This window comes from Phragmites australis, chromosome 22 (assembly GCF_958298935.1).
Source record: "Phragmites australis chromosome 22, lpPhrAust1.1, whole genome shotgun sequence".
Taxonomy (NCBI): Eukaryota; Viridiplantae; Streptophyta; class Magnoliopsida; order Poales; family Poaceae; genus Phragmites; species Phragmites australis.
In genome coordinates, this window is record NC_084942.1 from 7,211,742 (window position 1) to 7,230,996 (window position 19,255).

General features: G+C 41.9%; 1 protein-coding gene across 1 annotated transcript; it reads right to left on the minus strand.

The window, feature by feature from the left end:
• Positions 1-13,550: 13,550 nt before the first annotated feature.
• On the minus strand, positions 13,551-13,943 carry LOC133904497 (uncharacterized). Its single transcript, XM_062346005.1, has one exon. The coding sequence runs from the start codon at positions 13,941-13,943 to the stop codon at positions 13,551-13,553; it is 393 nt and encodes a 130-aa protein (XP_062201989.1).
• Positions 13,944-19,255: the final 5,312 nt, after the last annotated feature.

Below are 19,255 nucleotides of genomic sequence, written 5' to 3' on the forward strand. Positions count from 1 at the left end.
TCACGCCAATGCCTCGTGTGCGACCACTGTGCTCCTTGTTTCCCAGGGCCAAGGTGAGCTCATCCCTATCCCTGTCTTTCTTGTAAGAGCCTTGTGAAGACTGCTCGTGGGCTTCTGCAAGCTTTTTTGCAAGATCTTGCATCGCTTCCCTGTCTTTGGAGGTCGTAAAGGATAAGCTTCCATGATACGAGTAAGAAGCACCCCTCCTAAGAAGGAAGTGTGTCAATCGTTCGCTCCAGCCCTCCGTCTCAGGCGTGACACCTCTCTCTTGCAGTTCATCTAGCTGTTGTTGCCACTGCCTTTCTTTCCTCACGTACCCACGACTGCCGACTCTGTGGGGGTACAGGTTCGTCTTCGAGTTTGCTTTGATCACCTCACTCAACCTCTGTGCTTCTTCCGACAACTTGTACTCCACAAAGGCTTGTCAGTGATCTTCCAGTTGCGAACATTTGTGCAAATCTGGCGTTGTACCTTTCTGCACATACGTTCTGTTCAGTGTCCCCTTCTAGTTCTTAAATGAAAGGCCTATGATCATTAGCATGTTACGCTTAACTACTTCCATATCTGTCTCTTCGGGGAAGTCAAACTTTTCTAATATCTTGGGCCACAAGATATCGTTCTTGATCGAATCAGGAACCACGTGCGGATCACCTCGTTCACCAGTCCACAATCTGTAGCTGATGGGCATGTGATCCTTAACAACAATTCTACAGACTGACTTGTATGGATGCAGAACTCTCTCTGGTGCAGTTGGCTCCCCTGCTAGTGAGACCTCCGTGATCACAAATTGTCCTGTAGGCATCTTCGAGGGACCTCAGACACGATGCTACTCCTGGGATTGCTCATTGTCGTGACCCTCTGGAGCATCAAGCATCTGCGCATAAGCAAAAAAACTATTGGGAACCTATAAGATAATATGTACAACAGGTGCATTCATTTACTTATGAATTACCTTATCGCCTCCACATGCGTCTGTTTGGTCTAGGTTGAGGTAGTGGCTCGGCTACCTTCTTCAATCTTTGATAGCAGCACTACATCTCCTTCTAACACCTGGTCTGGATTGACGGTTGGTGATGCCATCACTTCCTAGGAGTTCTGCATACGATGACAACAAGCGGTTGAGTATTCTACATATAGAGCAGAGGAACGAGGAAGATAGAGATAAAGCCGATGAGGGAGGGAGGGAGGTTGTCAAAAGAGTGACATAACCATGAAGGAATAGATAGGTTACGGCCACATTTAACCAAAAAAAATCGCATCTTACAAAGCAAAATAGGCATAAAGGTACTAATAGTTGACACATTGATCTTACAAGTCACATCATATTACATAGCAAAATAATGATGATTACAACCAGAACTAGGATTATGACATCTTTACACGTGAAATCACATTTCTTATTATCAAAGTTAGCCAATTTTAGCTCGGCTTGGATGACTTTACTGTTGTATGCCGCAATAGCTTCATGTTTGGACTTGTATCCTTTGTAACATGCTCCTTTGAATCCATTAACTTGTGCGTGGCATTCCTCCCAACTAGAGAACACTTCACTTTACCAACCTGAACAACATACCATGTCATAGCAGTCCTAAATTTCAGAGAATATGCAAAAATGATATACTACAAACCACATTAACACCAAAAAATTTTACTGCGAAGAAAATATAGTGTTCATGTTATAGTACAGCACAGTGGCTCTAGCAAATGGCCTTATTAGGACTTCAGTACTAATTACCTGTTCGGAGGGAAAACATTTTTCTCAAGTCAGCATTTATGTGGCAGTCCTTCTAGTTCAGAGAGCAGCTTATCTCAAGATGAGCTGGACGCCCTATCTGAGATTGACCTCTAGAGTTTTCTTTTAGCCTCCTAAAAGAAAACTCTAGAGGTCAATCTCAGATAGGGCGTCCAGCTCATCTTGAGAGAAGCTGCTCTCTGAACTAGTAGGACTGGCACATAAATGCTGACTTGAGAAGAATGCTTCCTCTCTAAATAGGCCATGTTGAAACATCCTCAAGCTATATCATCATCGCCACTATATATATTTTCCTATCACTGTGCCACCCTCTGTACCTCTTCTATTTTTTCTACATGCATGACTCCAGCCTTGCGCAATGCGTACATGAGTAGTATGCAAAGCTTGGCAATGTGATAATAGCATGCATCAGGCAAACATCATTCGCAATTAAATACATGTGCTATGAAAATAATCACAATGGATGAAAATAAACTGCATCAGCGAAGAACAAACTGCATCAAGCAAACTACCTGCTTGTTTTTGAAATGCAAGCGATCCATACATGGTGTTATTTATTAATACAAAAAATGTTATCTCTTCTGTCTTAAGAACATTTCAATGAAATAACTAGAATTTCTATTATCATGGTTGCCCAATTATCATCGTCGATACATTGCTGTTTACTTGGCATGAAGTTATAATTGGTAAGCAAGCATCTTAGGTCTTTGTTTTCTTTTCTTTGTTAGGTCGATACTAGCATATATAAATCAAGTCCAAAAGTCTCTATTCATTACTGGATTACGAAACCCTCATGTAGCTTCAATAGAATCAATTTAACAATAATGTAGGCATCAGAAGTAAGTCTATGCTTTATAAATGCAAATATAAGCGCAACATTTCTTTAAACATGTTGGGTTTGTTTTAGTACTAAAAGCATGCAATTGCAGTAATTCATTTTTCTAGATGGTTTCCTTCTACTGATTAATAGCCAAGCACAAGTATCACTACCTGCTACAACCAAAAAGGCATATCTTAAATTCTTTCTTCCGAAGTTCGGAATGCCAAATATATGCACCCTTGCTCCACCTAGAACTACTTAACTGAAGAATGTGTGTGTTCGATATGCTCTAGAAAGTATGCACTGCCCAAAGTCAGATGCACACGAGTAGTTCACCCAATACCAAGCTCCAAACTAATAGCGGTCGGCGAGGCACCCAATACCAATGAGGGCAGGGGATATACCTTTGCTCTATTGGTCAGTGAGGCGGGCGACCGCGGATGACGGCGGCATGAGCGGGACGACGACGTAGGGGACGGAGACGGCGGCCTCAGCTCCGGGACAGGGACGGCTGGGCTCCGGGGACGGCGAAGTCGAGGAGGATGCAGCATGGACGGTGGCGTTGGGGATTATGCGGTGGGGACAGCGGTGTCGGGGAGGAGTTGGCGGTGTCGAGGAGGCGGTGGTGTCGCGGAGGGCACGGAAAGGGCTCAATTTTTCTAAGTGTCAGAGGGCGGGCATCGAGCAAGAGAATATAGGGGAGAGCTTTCACTGCCGGCTCAATTCGAGCACCGACAGTGAAAGGGTACCTTCACTGCCAGCTCAATATAATGACCGGCAGTGAAAGGGTACTTTCACTGCCGGCTCAATTTGAGCGAGGGTACCTTGACTGCCAGCTCAATATGACGACCGGCAGTGAAAGGGTACTCATGTGCATCTATACTAAAATTATGTTTTGTATATACCTAAATTTCCTGGTTTAATTTTCTAACACAATAAATAAATAAAATAAATATGTTCATAAATAAAATTAATTATTCAAAATCAAAAATCAATATGCTCAATAATAAAGACATCTTCCACCATAAACTAGAAACTGAAGGTTCCATAACAAAAGTGAGGTATATTAATTGCATCTAAAACAAATTCATACACGGTAATTAATACAATTAGCTACTTTGTCTTAACGATTCGCCCTTCATTATGATCACAACGTACATAGGGAGCTTCGTCGGTGTCTTCCATGGGACCTAGATCGATGTCCTCTCCGAAAGGAGGTAGTGCGTTGAATTGATTGTAGTCTTCCTTGTCAACAACATTCTCCATGACGACAATCCTTCCTTTTCCTTGAAGAACCACGTGGCGCTCCTCCTTGTTAGTCAGGTCTGGGTCCTTTACATAGAAGACTATAACATCATTCGCAAGTACGAATGGTTCTTCTCTGTATCCAATGAGTTTTTGGTCCACTGTAGTTATATTGTACTTCTTGATCTTCACACCCCTTGGGTGTCTGAACCATTGGCACTGGAAAAGAGGAACCTTTAACACTACATAGTCGAGCTCCTAGATCTCCTCTACGAATCCGTAGTAGGTCTCCCTATTTCCATTGCAATCGTAGGCATCTATACGGACACCGCTATTTTGCTTGGCGCTCTTATTATCCTGAGCTCTCGTATAAAATGTATAGCCATTTATGTCATATCCTTGGAATGTGAGGATTGTAGTTGACGGTCTGTGAGCCAACACAGTCAACTGAGCACACTCTATGTGCTTATACATCACATGTCTATGTAACCAGGCGCCAAAATGATCTCGGTGCTCTCGCGTGATCCAAACATCTTACTTCCCTGGGTTTATGGTGGATAGCATCTTCTGGTGTTCTTCGACATATGAGTCCACTACAACTGATTGTTGCAGAACTGCGAAATATGCTTGCGTGAATAAAACAGGATCGTTAGTGCGGAAAGAGTTTGCACCTATCGTCCTTTCCCTTGTAGCCTCCCCTCATGGCGAGATACAGGCACACCAATCGATTTGAGATTCATGTAGTCAACGCAGAAATCAATGACCTTGGTTCCCCAGCCCTCGGCCATGCAGCCTTTCGGCTGATTTCAGTTACGAACATATTTCTTCAGAACTCCCATGAACCTCTCGAAAGGGTACATCTGATGCAGAAACACGGGGCTAAGATTTTGTATCTCTTTCATAATGTGAACAATGAGATGCACTATGATATCAAAAACGATGGAGGGAACAACGCCTCAAGCTGGGATGGAGTCTCGACCATGTCTTCCTGCAGCTTATGTAGCTTGGTCGGATCGATGGCCTTCTGCGATATCGCGTTGAAGAACGAGCACAACTTTATGATTGGGTTTCGGAGCTTCGACGACAGAATACCTCTAATTGCAATTGGAAGCATCTGTGTCATCATCACATGACAATCATGAGACTTCATGCCCCGTTAATTTCAAATCTTTCATGTTTACTAGTCTCTTTAAGTTGGCGGAGTAACCCGATGGAACTTTGATTCGATGCAATCACTTGAACATTGCAATTTTCTCCACCTTGCTCATATTGTAGCTAGCAGGACCAAGATATTTGTCGCCTTCTTCCATATCTTCTGGATGTAGATCCTATCTAAGTTTCAAACATTTTAGGTCCTTCCGTGCTTGGAGTGTATCCTTTGTTTTGCCAAGTATGTCTAGTAATGTACCAATCAAGCTATCACACACATTCTTCTCAATGTGCATGACATCGATTGCATGTCGAACCACCAAATCCAACCAGTAAGCTAAGTCATAGAAAATAGATTTCTTTTTTAATATAGGAGCTCTAAGATTAGATTTCGGAACCGGTGTACTCCCACGTCCCTTTCCAAGGATAACCCTAAGTCCCTTTACCATGTCATATACTTGTCTCCCAGTGCGATGCTTAGGAGGTGATTGAGTCTCAACTTTCCCATCAAAAGCTCTCTTGTTGCTACGGTATGGGTGATTCTTGTGAAGAAATTTACGATGTCCTAGGTACACCATTTTTTGGCTATTCTTCAGCCACAAGCTCTCTGTTTCATCCAAACAATGCACGCATGCACAATAGCCTTTGACAGTCTGGCCCAATAGGTTGCGGGCTGGCCAATCTTGGATTTTTACGAATAGCATTGTGCGTAGGGTGAAGTTCTCTCATTTGTATGCATCCCATACCTACAAACTATCATTCCACAGTATTACAAGATCTTCCATTAATGGTTTCAGGTATATATCGATATCGTTGCCAGGTTGCCTCGGCCTTGGTATCAGCACCGGCATCATAATGTACTTCCGCTTCATGCACAACCAAGGAGGAAGGTTGTAGATACATAGAGGCACAGGCCAAGTGCTATGACTACTGCTCATGTTGCCGAATGGATTCATCCCATCCGTACTCAACCCAAATCTTATATTCCTCACATCTTCTGCAAAGGGCTCCTTGTATTTCCTATCAATGTTTCTCCACTGCGTAGAATTGGCGGGGTGTCTCAGCGTTCCATCATCCTTGCGCTCCTCGGCGTGCCACCGTATTAGTTCAGCATGCCTTTTGTTCGCGAATAAACGCTCCACACGAGGACTATAGGAAAATACCACATCACCTTGACGGGAGGCCTTTTATTCTTTCCTTCATCATCGTTATCATCACGGTCACGCTTGTACCGTGATGCACCACAGACGAGACACACTTCCAAGGCTGCATGCTCTCTGCGATACAACATGCAATCGTTTGGAAATGCATGTATTTTCTGTACTTCCAACCCCAATGGGCACATAACCTGCTTGGCCTGGTACGTGTTTTCTAGCAGCACATTTCCCTTTGGAAGCAATTTCTGCAAGAACAGTAACAACTCTGTGAAGCTTTTATCAGACCACCCGTTGCTTGCCTTCAATTGTAGCAGTGAAAGCACGGTACACATCTTTGTGTCCTCCCTCTCATAGCCCGGGAACAACGATGTTTTAAAGTCCTCTACCATACACTGGAACTTTTGAAACTCTCTTTTATTGGTGAAGTTCTCCTCCCCATCGCACAACATCTGCTTCAGATCATCAGCGTCAACGTCGGCCAACATCTCATCTAGATCATCATCGACCAATGTATCTCCGGCAGGAGGCATATCGGTGTATTCGTCAGATGGCATATCGATGCACAAGTCTTCATCTTCTCTACCAATGTATTGCCCTTCCTGTACGATCTCAGCTTCACCATGCTTGGTCCAACGAGTATAGCCAGGCATAAAGCCCCTTGGCATCAAGTGGGAATGTATCTGCTGGGTGGTGAAAAATGCTTCTTGTTTTCGTAATCGATGCATGGACAGCACATGTATTGAGAATGTGTATTTGACTTGTGCACTGCGGCTTGTACCAGGAAACAATCCACGCCGTTCTTGTACTCTGTGCTCACACGTCTCGCATTGTATATCCATCTTCTGTCCATCTACAATTATATCATTATTGTAAATCCAAATTCATAACATCTAAAAAATTTTGCGATCACCAACAAATAAATTACCTCGTCATTTCCTACCGGTAATTGGCCCAGGTTGGAGTCACCTTTTGTATGCTTTCGCGTACATTTCCGATGAGTATTTATTGGTGCCATCCCTAAAAATTTTCTTTATTATTAAACCCTATTGTATGACTAATTAAGTAAAAATAAAAAAACGCTCATACATAAAGTTTATATATTGGAGCTTGCTAATTAAATAAAATATAAAACATAAAATTGGATCTTGCTACATACCTAAATATCATGGAGAAATTTTCTAATTCATTAAAAATCACAATAAATACGCTCATACCTAAAGTTTTCATATAGGAGCAAGCTAATTAATTAAAATATAAAAATATAATTGGAGCTTGCAACATACCTAAATATCATGGCTAATTTTTCTAATTCATTATAAATCAAACATAAATATGCTCATACCTAAAGTTTCTATATAGGAGCTTGCTAAATTAATTAAAAAAATAAATATGCTCAAACCTATAGCTAATGTAAATCAATAATAAAGACACTTTCCACCATAAGCTACTAATTGAAGCTTCCGTATAATAAATGAGATATAATTCCATCTACATTGTCTTAAAACATCATGGCCATAGGTGCATCTCCATCTCTTCAAAATCTAGAGCACTTTAGCAAATAAAATTCAACTAGAAATGGATTGGAGATGAAGTTAAATACCTTGGAACACCTAGGGCATGATGATTCCTCAAAATTTTGAAGCCAGTAAGAACTTAGTGACCAAAAATGGCCACCACCGAGCAAACAGAGCTTCTCTCTGTTGTGTGCTCAGGCTTGGGGAAGGAGAGGGCGACTTTTATATAGTCGGTACATCACTGCCGACTCATTTAACAAGCCGGCAGTGATGCCCTGCTATCACTGCCGGTCAGTGGATTAAACCGGTAGTGAAGATGGAGCAGGGTATCACTACCAGCTCAAGCCAACAGCCGAGAGTGATGCCCTTATCACTGCTGGTTTGTAAGCCACGATGACTGTAATTTTCTCGCACGGATTATGAATTGACTGTGATTCCCCATCACTGCCGGTTCCTAATGGGCCGGCAGTGATGGGCCGGTATATATAGGGGTTTATGTTGTAGTGTTTGCATGTGATCATTGGTTTTGGAAGCTGACTTTTTTGTTTCTTTGTACCATGTTTACAGCATTCACTATGGTCACGATGCCATTCGTGAGTATACCTTCGAGTATGTGGTTTTAATTACTAGTGAAATTTTTCTTAGATTTTTTATTGATTTGTTATTTCGTATTGTCACCGTGGAAGAATTAGAAGCGGGAGAAGACACCGTCTGTATAGATGCATCATCATATTTATCAAGGCTTTCTTCACTACTACAGAACACCACATATTAGCATCCCATCAGTGTCGGTTCAATAGTAACCGGTACTGTTGACGTATTAGTGTCAGTTTTTAAACTTTCGTGCGCAAATAACCACTGAGGAGTTAAGAACCGGCACTGATAGACACTATCAGTGCCAGTTCGATATACCAATCGGCATTGATGGGGCATTGCAATATAAAGCTCCCCTTCTCCCCCAAGCACGACCAGAGCCCCCAAGCGTGACCAGAGTCGTCGTGAGCCCACTAGAACAGCGCCGATCGCCATTTTTGCCATCTCTACAGTTGAAGGATTCAAGATTTGGAGGAGTCAAGGGCTCTAAAGTTAATAAGATGATCTATATATATTTTTTAGATAGATTTACTTGGTAGATTGCTCTAGGGTTGATGGTATGTGCTTGTTCTATGGTTATGGATTTAGAGATGCAATTGCGATCTAATTTAGGAAAAGTTTGCAACTTTGTCATTTTTAGATGTATAGAGATGATCTACATTTGATTTTTAGTTGGATTTAGTTGCTATATTGCTCTAGATTTGAATTTAGGTGGTTGTTTTTTGGTGTTGAATTTTGGAATGAGTAAGAGCTCCAATATGATATAAATTAGAGAAATATCGCTATTTTGTCCTTGTAGATGATTTAATTAGTAGATTAATAGTCACATGTAGATAGATGCGGGTGCGTACATTAAAGTCTATAGATAATTACAAATTTGCCTCTACTTGAACCGTTATTGCCATTAAAAAATTGCAAAAATATCATTAGAACTGTCATTCGAGTGGCATCCTTGCAAAGAATAAAAAATCATGGAGGTATTTGCAAATGCCCCTAAAATCTAGCTCCAATTTTCTAGTATGTGGTTTGCATATATTTTGAAAGTCTTGAATTTAAATAATAATCCAGTGGATTTTCTCTATTCATTAATCAACATAGTGAATTTAACACAATTAATAGAATACTGTGTTGTAGGAATGGCACGTCCACCCACGGGTTGCAATCAGACAATGCAGCCTTTGGAAGGCGAGTCCCCCGACCAGGCCCAAGTACCGAAAGGAGATGTGCCCTCAAATAGGGACCAATCAGGATGCGAGGTAATTCAATGAATTTGTTCTAGATTTTGAAATTTTAATGATTATAAGTTGAATGTGTTTAATTATAATAATTTGCAGATGGACCGGTCATGGATATAAAAGGATCGAGGGCCAAAGTTCTTTGTTGGTGTTGAAGATTTTTCTGAGGACTGCCGCAGTGTACAAGAAGCCAAAAAAGAAGTGTGCTGATCACTATATATGTTGTCCGTGTGTCGACTACAAGAATGAGAAATAATTTTCAAACATAGAGCAGATCTGTGCACACTTGATTCGTACGGGTTTCAATGCTGTTTATACCCGTTAGACTGAGCACGGTGAATTTAAAGATGTTGGGCCTGAAGGGCAACCAACAGTTGAAGAAGACATAAGCAACAATATGACGGCTAAAAAAGACTTCGATATGTCGGCATTTGAAGATACTTTATTGAGAACGATGGAGGAGACACTTTTGTTGGCAACAATGAAGATGACTTAGAGAAAATGTTGTGCGATGGGGAGGGAGACTTCACCAGTGAAAGACAATATCAAAAGTTCTAGCGCATGGTAGAGGACTCTAAAACACCAATTTACCCGAACTGTAAAGATGAGCACAACAAGTTGAATGTAGTGCTGACACTAATGCAAATGATGGCTAGCAATGGTTGGGCCGATAAGGGCTTCAATGAATTGTTAGACTTCTTGAGGGAATTGCTTCTAAGGGGGAATGTGATGTCTGAAAATACGTACCATGCCAAGCAGGTTATCTGCCTGTTGGGATTGGAAGTAGAGAAAATACATGCATGTGGAAGCGACTGCATATTATTTTGCGGTGAGGATGCAAACTTGGAAGCATGTCGTGTTTGCAATGCACCACTGTACAAGCGCAACGTTGATGATATCGAGAGCGATGGCGTGGGGGTGAAGAGAAAAAAGAAAAGACCCCCCCCCCCACATTAAGGTGGTTTGGTATTTCCATATAATCCACCGTTTGAAGCGATTGTTTGCTAATTGAGCGAATGCCGAGTTGATGCAATGGCACATCGAACAACGCAAGAAATATGGAATGCTTAGACACCCTACTGATGGCATGCAATTGAGGAGATTCGATTCAAAATATAAGAAATTCAGCAATGAAGTGAGGAATATAAGGTTTGGGATGAGCACGGATGGGATGAATCCTTTCGGAAACACGAGAAGTACTCATAGCACTTGGCGCGTGACTCTCTGTATCTACAACCTTCCACCTTGGATGTGCATGAAGCGGAAGTACCTTATGATGCCTTTGCTGATTAGTGGGCCGAATCAACCAGACAATGATATCGATGTGTACCTCAAACCATTAGTTGAAGATCTTCTTGTATTGTGGAAAGATGGCGTACGGGTATGGGATGAGTACGTACGTGAGAATTTCACCCTGTGTGCAATGCTATTCGTAACAATCTTAGATTAGCCTGCTCTTGATAACCTATCAGGGCAGACCGTAAAAGGGTACAATGGATGTGTTCAGTGCTTGGAGAAAACGGAGGGGCGGTGGCTAACGAACAGTCGGAAAAAGATCTTCATGGGTTAACATAGGTTCGTTCGTCGAGATCACCCATACTGCAAGAATAAAAGAGCTTTTGATGGGACAATGGAGCATCGTCAAGCTTTAAAGATTTGCACTGGAGAACATGTATTTAACATGGTAAAGACACTTAGAGTTGTACTTGGAAAGGGGCCAGATAGTAAAAAATCCTAGCTGGGCAACATGCTCCTATGTGGAAAAAGATATCAATATTTTAGTTGCTACCTTATTGGAAGTATCTTATGATCTGACCCGCAATCGACGTCATTCATGTGGAGAAGAATGTTTTTGATAGCTTGATTGGTACCTTATTAGACATATCCGGGAAAACAAAATATACACTAAATACACGGCTGGACCTGGAAGAAATGAACCTTAGGAAGGACCTACATTACATACAATTAGACAATGGCAAAAAGAAACTTCTCATAGCTTGCTATACTATGAGCAAGGAAGAGAAGACAACTGTGTGGTTGCTTACGTTATGTCAAAGTTCCGACTGGTTACTTCTCCAACGTCAGGAGTTTAGTAAACATGAAAGATAAGAAGTTAGTTGGCATGAAGTCTCATGATTGTCACGTGATGATGACGTAGATGCTTCCAGTTGCAATTAGAGGTATTCTGCTGAATAAGATCCAAGACCCAATCATAAAGTTGTGTTCATTCTTCAACGTAATTTCACATAAGGCCATTGATCCGAGCAAACTAGCAAAGCTGCAGGAAGACGTGGTCCATACTATATGTTAGTTTGAGACTATTTCCCCTCTGATATTTTTTGATATAATACCACATCTAATTATCCATATTGTAGGTGAGATAAAGAGCCTTTGCCCTGTGTTTTTGCATCAGATGTATCCTTTCAAAAGGTTTATGGGAGTTCTGAAGAAATATGAAGAGCCTTTGCCCAAGGGTGGAGTACGAAGGAGGTCATTGAGTTTTGCATTGACTAAATGAAATTGAATGCGATTGGTATGCCTATATCTCGCTATGAGGGGAGGCTAAATGGGAAAGGGATGATAGGTCATACTTCAATCCATATAGAAGATCATGTTTCATTCACTCAAGCACACTTTGCAGTTCTGTAACAATCACTTGTAGTGAGCCCCTATGTCAATATGCACGTGAGCATGCTACATTCCACAAATCCAATGAAGTCAGATGATTGGATCACAAGAGAGTACAGAGATACTTTCGGTAATTGGTTACGTCAACACATGATGGGTAAGGATACTGATGATGCTCTGTTGGAACTGCTGGCTAATGGCCCGTCAACTACGATTCGCACATTCCAAGCATACGAGATCAATGGCTATACATTTTATATGACATCACAAGACAACAAGAGCACTAATCAAAATAGCAGTATCCGTTTTGATGCTTGTGACTGCGCTGGCAATAGGGAAACCTACCGTGGATTCATAGAGGAGATTTAGGAGCTTGAATATGGCAAGTTGACGGTCTCTCTGTTTCGGTGCCAATGGGTTAGGCTCCCAGGGGAATTCAAGGTCGACAAGTACGATATAACTACTGTGTTCCTCAAACTCGTTGGATACAGAAAACAACCATTCGTGCTTGCCAAGGATATTGCACAAGTCTTCTATGTAAAGGACCTGGGCCCTGCTATCAAGGAGGAGCGTTACATGGTTCTTCAAGGAAAAAGAAAGATTATCGGTGTTGAGAATGTTGTCGACGAAGAAGATTATGACAAATTTGATGACCTACCTACTTTTGGAGAGAATGTCGAACTTACTCTCATTGATGACACTGAGGAAGCTACCTACATATGCTGTGACCATAACTAAGCATTAATCATTTAATGAAAGCAGCCTTCATGTATTTGTATCGAGGACATGTATGGTGAAGAGTAACTTTTTGAAAGTTCTGATCTGAGTGCCGCACTATGCGATTAGACTTATGTGAAGTGGTTAGAATTCAAATTGGATTAAAAGGAGAAAATCAAATAAAGAGCTAAAAATCACAAAGTTAACCAAGAATCAGTGGTTAACGTTAATTTTCATGTAAAGAGTATGAAAAATTAAGGTTAACATAATTAGTTTCATATGTTTTTTTGATATGGATATTTCAGAATTTCATAATAGAATTAACAAATTATAGACTTATTAATGAAATAAAGATAATTCAATGCACATTTCATGTATGCAGGTATTTTTATCATGTAGGCAATAGAAATACAAACTCAACAAATTTGGTTTTATATTTTTCTCAACCCTAATCATTTTTCTATGTATTTTTCAAATTTTCAGCCGAATTTAACAATAGAAGAATATTTCCATGGAAAAATATTTATCAATGCCGGTTCTAAGTAGTAACCAGCACTGATACTCTACATATCAGTGCCGGTTAGTAAATACAACTGGCACTGATACGTTTATCAGTGTCGGTTACGAACTAGAACTGGCACTGATACATGTATCAGTGCCGGTTAGCAACTAGAACCGACACTGATGCTTATGTACATATATATACCAACACTTAGCCGCTCTACTCGTTCGCTCCATTCACCATTTCAGCCCGCTCCTCCTCCTCCTGACACTCCTCATCCCCGAGCGACGCTCCTCCCCAACGGCTGCATCCTCCCCGACTGCCGCCTCCTCCCCGACCACACCGCCTCTTCCAGACAACTCCTCCCCAACCGCGCTGCCTCCTCCTTGGCTGCCGCCTCCTCGATCGCCGCCTCCTCGACCGCTGCCTCCCAAGCCATCACCTCCTCCCGATGCCTCCTCCTCGGCCACCACCTCCTCCCTAGCCGCTGCCTCCTCGACTACTGCCTCCTCCCTATGGCCGCATCCTCTCCGATCGCCGCCTCCTCCCGACGTGCCACCGCTCCTCCTCTCGATGCACCGACTCCTCCCCGCAGCTGGCCACCGAAGGCACCCCCTCGTCGTAGTCATCGTCGTCCCCTTCCCCCTCCACCCCCTGTGCTGGTGCTAGGCAAGTAATTTTCTCTGATTGAGTGGTCTAGAGATTATGAAGTCCTCAAAATTTGTGGAGCAAATTGTTGTAGCAGTTCGATCACTAAGATGCTAGTTAGGTAAATTGTTCTCTAAATTTTGCAGCTACTAACCGGCTGGTTTGGTCTACTGGCAAAAAACATGTTTTTGAAATTTTGTACCATTGTACCTGTTAGCCCTAATTCTTTGCTACTGTTATCTTGCCATGTAGAACCTTTGCTTTGTATTGGTTTACTACTATTCCTAGAATACTAAAACCAATCTTCTAAAATTTTTATGTAGGAATGGCACGTACACAATCCAACTGTCCCCCCTCCGATACAAGGCCCCTCCTTAGATCTGGCTCCAGCCTCGGTACAAGATGAGCCTGTAAACATGGAGCTGGACCACATGGGAGGCGGTAGCCCGAGTGCGTATCTGAACATGGATCAGTTTGAGTTGGAGACAGCCGCTGAGGTTGCGCAGGGTAGGGCAGAAGATGATGCTCCAGAGGGTCAGATTGATCCTGATGCTGATGCTTCGGAGGGTGACGAGATGATAGGAGAAGAGAGGAGTGGACGAGGTCCCAGCAAGATGCTTGAGGGACGTTTCATCATCACGGAGGTCAATTCAGTCGGGGAGCCCACGAGACCTAAAGTTGTTCTAGGGCCGTTCAAAACAACAATCGGGTGTCTAGTGAGGGACCATGTTGCAATCACATATAGCAGGTGGAGAGGAAGACGAGATGACATGTGGGTGGTTCCCAATAACATCAAGGATCTTATGTGGGGCAAGTTGGTGGAAAAGTTTGAATACCCTAAAGGATGCAACATGGCCAAAGCGAAGCGTCATGCCCTATCAACAATGGCCATCGTGTTCAAGAATTTCAAGGGTAAGTTATGGAGAAATTATTACTTGGTGGGTTGGACACCAAAATGGGATGATTATCCGACGGTGGAACCATTTTGGAATGATTTCGTAGAGTACAGGTGGTCAGAGGAAGCTCAACGACTAAGTGAAGTAAACAAGGCCAACTCCCACAAGAACGTGTACCCCCACAAAATTGGCTCACGTGGGTACATGAGGAAATACGACGAGTGGGTAGACATGGAAGAACAAGTAACCCGCAATGGTGCCACACCTCAAATGGCCGACTGGATTGAACGAGTGAAGCACTATCTGTATGTGAGAGGGTTGACTTTGTCGGTAGATGGCAACCTAATCTTCAAAAGCGACAAAGAACAGGAAGTGACGTAAAGAATTGCAGATGCCCACACCTAGTCTTGGTAAGACTCTTTCAGTGCTCCTTGGTTCCCAGTGCCAAGGTTAACTGGTCTTTCTCCCTTTCAACCCAGAAAGGGAGAAAAACCAGCTAACCTTGGTATTGGGAAACAAGGAGCACCCAGATCACACCAGAGGCAAGGGTGTGGTGCCTTGGAAAGAGGTATTCCTAGAAGTTGCTGAAAGTTATAGGAGTCAGAAGAGAAGGAGAGAAGAATTAAAAGAGCTACTAGCTTTAGTACGACAAGAACTTGTACAAGAGCATCAGATGATAGACGCAAAAATCAAAGAAGCACTTCAGCAAGGAAATAGGTAGCAGCAAGGCAAAGAAAATGTTGTGAGCCCTGGTGGTCGTCAGAGCAATTGCACGTCCGCGGGGTTTGTAGAAGAGGAATCAACCTGTTACCCTGTGGATGACATCAGAAAAAGCAAAGTGTGCAAGCTTGCTGTGCCCACCTTGAACATTATCACCATGGTGGCTATGGGGCAGGTCGACCAATGCGTGGAAGGAGCTCTCTTCAATGATCTTCTGATACAGCGGGGATACGTCAAGGTCCACGTGGACTCCATGCGACGGCCGTACTGTAAGATTGACATGCATTAACCCAAAGAGACAGGTTCCAAGAGGCTCGAATCAATCGTGGGTGGCTTTATTCTGTGGCTCAAGCGCTACATAGTATTTGAAGATGAGACAAACAAGTCGTCTGATGCGGAGTCGAACCCACCACACAGAATTTCTTTGACTCCTCCACAGTCACCATCGCCGCCACCATCATAAAGAAGAGAGCCAACTCCTCTACAGTCGCCGTCACCGCCAATGTCACCCAGAAGAGAGCTAACTCCTCCCTTACGTAAGTCGCCACCAAGGGAGCCAACTCCTGCCCCTCAGAAGACAGCACCAGTGCCACAAAGAGAGCCAACTCCTCCACTTTCGAAGTCAACACCACCACCACCAAGAGAGGCAACTCCTGCCTCTCCAAAGTTGACAACAGCTGCACAGTCTAAGAATTTGAGTTCATCTCAGAAGTCGGCTTCATCCCAGAAGCAAAAGGCACCTAAGAAGGTGGCGGCACCTGAGAAGTTACCTTATGAAAAACACCAGAGGAAATCAGAGCGATAGTGAGTGTCACTGTCAAGAAATTCTTTCAAAACCCAGAGCCTGAGAAGAAAATACTAATTCGTGCAGAAATAGGGAAGTTTTTCTTGAATATGGCCAAACCTATTGAGCATAAGAGTAAATCAGACTACGCGCGCATCAAAAGTACGAAATATTTGAAGGAGTCTTCTATCGAACAGATACAACAAGAATATAATTTAGAAAGATTTCTTAAAGATGCTAAAATGGCAAAAGAGCAATTTCTAGACAAGTTTCTGACACCAAAAGCAGTCGAGAAATGGCAATTTAAGTTGAGCGAACTCTTGGTCACGCCAAACGTATCGGACAAACTGACGTATCAACTTCGAAACTAATTCATTCTTTGTTCAAGCCTTCGTCAAATCCATAGCCATGGATGGCATGGTCCACAGACCAGATCCCTACCACTTCTAATGTGTGTAAGTGATATATTCCTTAAATATTATTTTTTTGCAACATAGCCTAACTGTTATTTTTATGTTCTTCTAAACCATCCAGTAATTTTTTTTTTCACTTGCTGTAACATGTTCTAAACTCAGAGGGACTAATTAAATCCATTAATGCGTTGAAATAGGATTATCTCGTTACCGTGCATGATCCCAGATTGGCTCCCAGAAATTGTTATTCAAAAGCAAAAAATGGTAACTCCTAATACTTTTTTCTGTTGCATTATGATTTGCAATTTCTCTATTGGTTCCCTTAATTACTTCCATTGGTGCTCTCAGATTCCTTCTACAATGCAACATCTTGACCACTTCCCTGTCTACTATATCAACATTGCACAAATGCGCATCGACATTCTAGATGCCAATGACTATGAAAACCTTGAGACAACATGGGAAGCTCATCACGGACTAAACTAGACCAAATTGATGTTGGAGCGCTTGAGCGACCCATCCTAAACAATTTCTTTATCGTATGCGGTGTCATCCTCAGTGTATTGGACTGATTAATAGAATCTTGCAATAATAATCACTATGTATTAGACTTATGTTTAGAATATTATATAATCTTCTTATGTTTTCAAAAATATCTACATTACATTACTCCTTGGACTTTGCACCATCGCTTGAACTAACGAAGCAAGGCAGAGCTCGTAATACCATTGGAAATAACACCTTAAGTTGATTTTGAAGCCGGCTTTGCACCATGATGATAATATTTTGCGATATAAATTAGCTGTCAAGGTTACATTTGAGGACCATGCATGCCTATGTCTAAACATTGATCATGTGAGACGGGAGACGAGTGTTGTATCGTTCGCAAGACATTAGAATTTAGAGACAACCGTTAAGATACAACCAATGCACTACTACAAAACAGATAAATAGTATCAGTTCCAAAACCTCACCAGTATCGGTTTTAGATCTGACACTGATTACTCGGTATTGAAAGTCCGTGACTATCAGTGCCAGGTATAGAATCGGCACTAAAAATAACTATCAATACTGGTTTGTGGATCGAACTGGCACTGATAGTACACATATCAGTGCCGGTTGGTAAAATAAACCGACACTGATAGTACACTATCAGTGCCAATTTTCAAAATATGACGGTTGCCGCCAATTCCGTGGTATTTTCAAATTTTGGCGGTTGCCAGTAACAGTACACGGTATATTTATGGACACGCACATATAAATTTAATTTACGACACGTCGAGTTTTATCCCAGCATATATACACAAGCACATATAAATTTCATTTCTAAAACATCAAGTCTCGTCACAGTATATATACACCGCATACATGTGAGGTTTCATTAAAAAATGAAAAAGAGTTTAAGGTTTCTTGCTAATCGAATGTTCTGAACTCTGCTTTTTCTTGTTGGATGAAGGTAATGAGAGAGAGGAGCTAAATTCATGGAACTCGCCGGTTGGACTGATGACTTGGTCATTGATGAATCCGACAAATTGTTCTTGAAGTGCGATGATTTCAATGGCCATGAGTCGATCTCTGCATAGCACAAGGAGCTACAATTTCAACAATTGAATAAATAAATCCTTATGAACACATGTCGGACTTGAAAATTAGTCATCAAGATATATGTCGCATACCTCAGTATCGACCACGTGGTACGACGCATCTCCGTTGAATCTGTGCATGAATTCCATTACATAAAAACCATATAAATTATTGTCTGGGCCCTACTTCCTACAAGAAAAGTCATGTCGAATAATTCATTTTTTCGCGAATGGCCGGTGCCTGACACCCTTCTTATTGTATCATAGGTACACTCTGCATGTGTGTGATTGTTACCGTAAGTAGAATTAGATTCAATCTAATCAAATATTACAAGAGTAATAACGAAATGGTCGGGTTTTACCTTTGTAGCAAGTCAATGACGGGTTGGTAGGTTTCTTTTGGATTATTCTGTGAGTCGAAAACAATAATCTTGCTGATGTCTGACTGGATACAAGGAGGATCCAGTGATAACTGCACATAGCTCACCATAGGTTAGTTGGTCATAATTTCTAACTATGTGGATTGTTCAAAAAGAGTAGAATATTCATGGATGGAAACACATACCCTAAGTGGTAGGGTAAAAGTATGTATTTCTTTAATTGTAGTTCCAGAATACACTTCAATGCATAGTCCTTGGTTCCTTTTGGATCGGATTGCATCATTATCGGGTTTACATGATGTGGGTCAATGAATCCCACATGGTCGATGCCCTACGTCCTGCATCTTTGTACCTCTATTCTACATAAGGAATAAGTTAAGATATTCAATCCAATGATACATGAATGTATATTGTGAATTATACGTATACGACACTTACAGAGTCCAACAACTCAAGATAGACACGTCGAGGGCATCTTGCTTGTACAGTCGATACATTTCCTCAAATAATATATAAA

What these genes read in the sequence shown, in the direction of transcription:
- LOC133904497 (XM_062346005.1), bottom strand. Translation starts at nt 13,943, where the DNA reads ATGACTACGACGAGGGGGTGCCTTCGGTGGCCAGCTGCGGGGAGGAGT.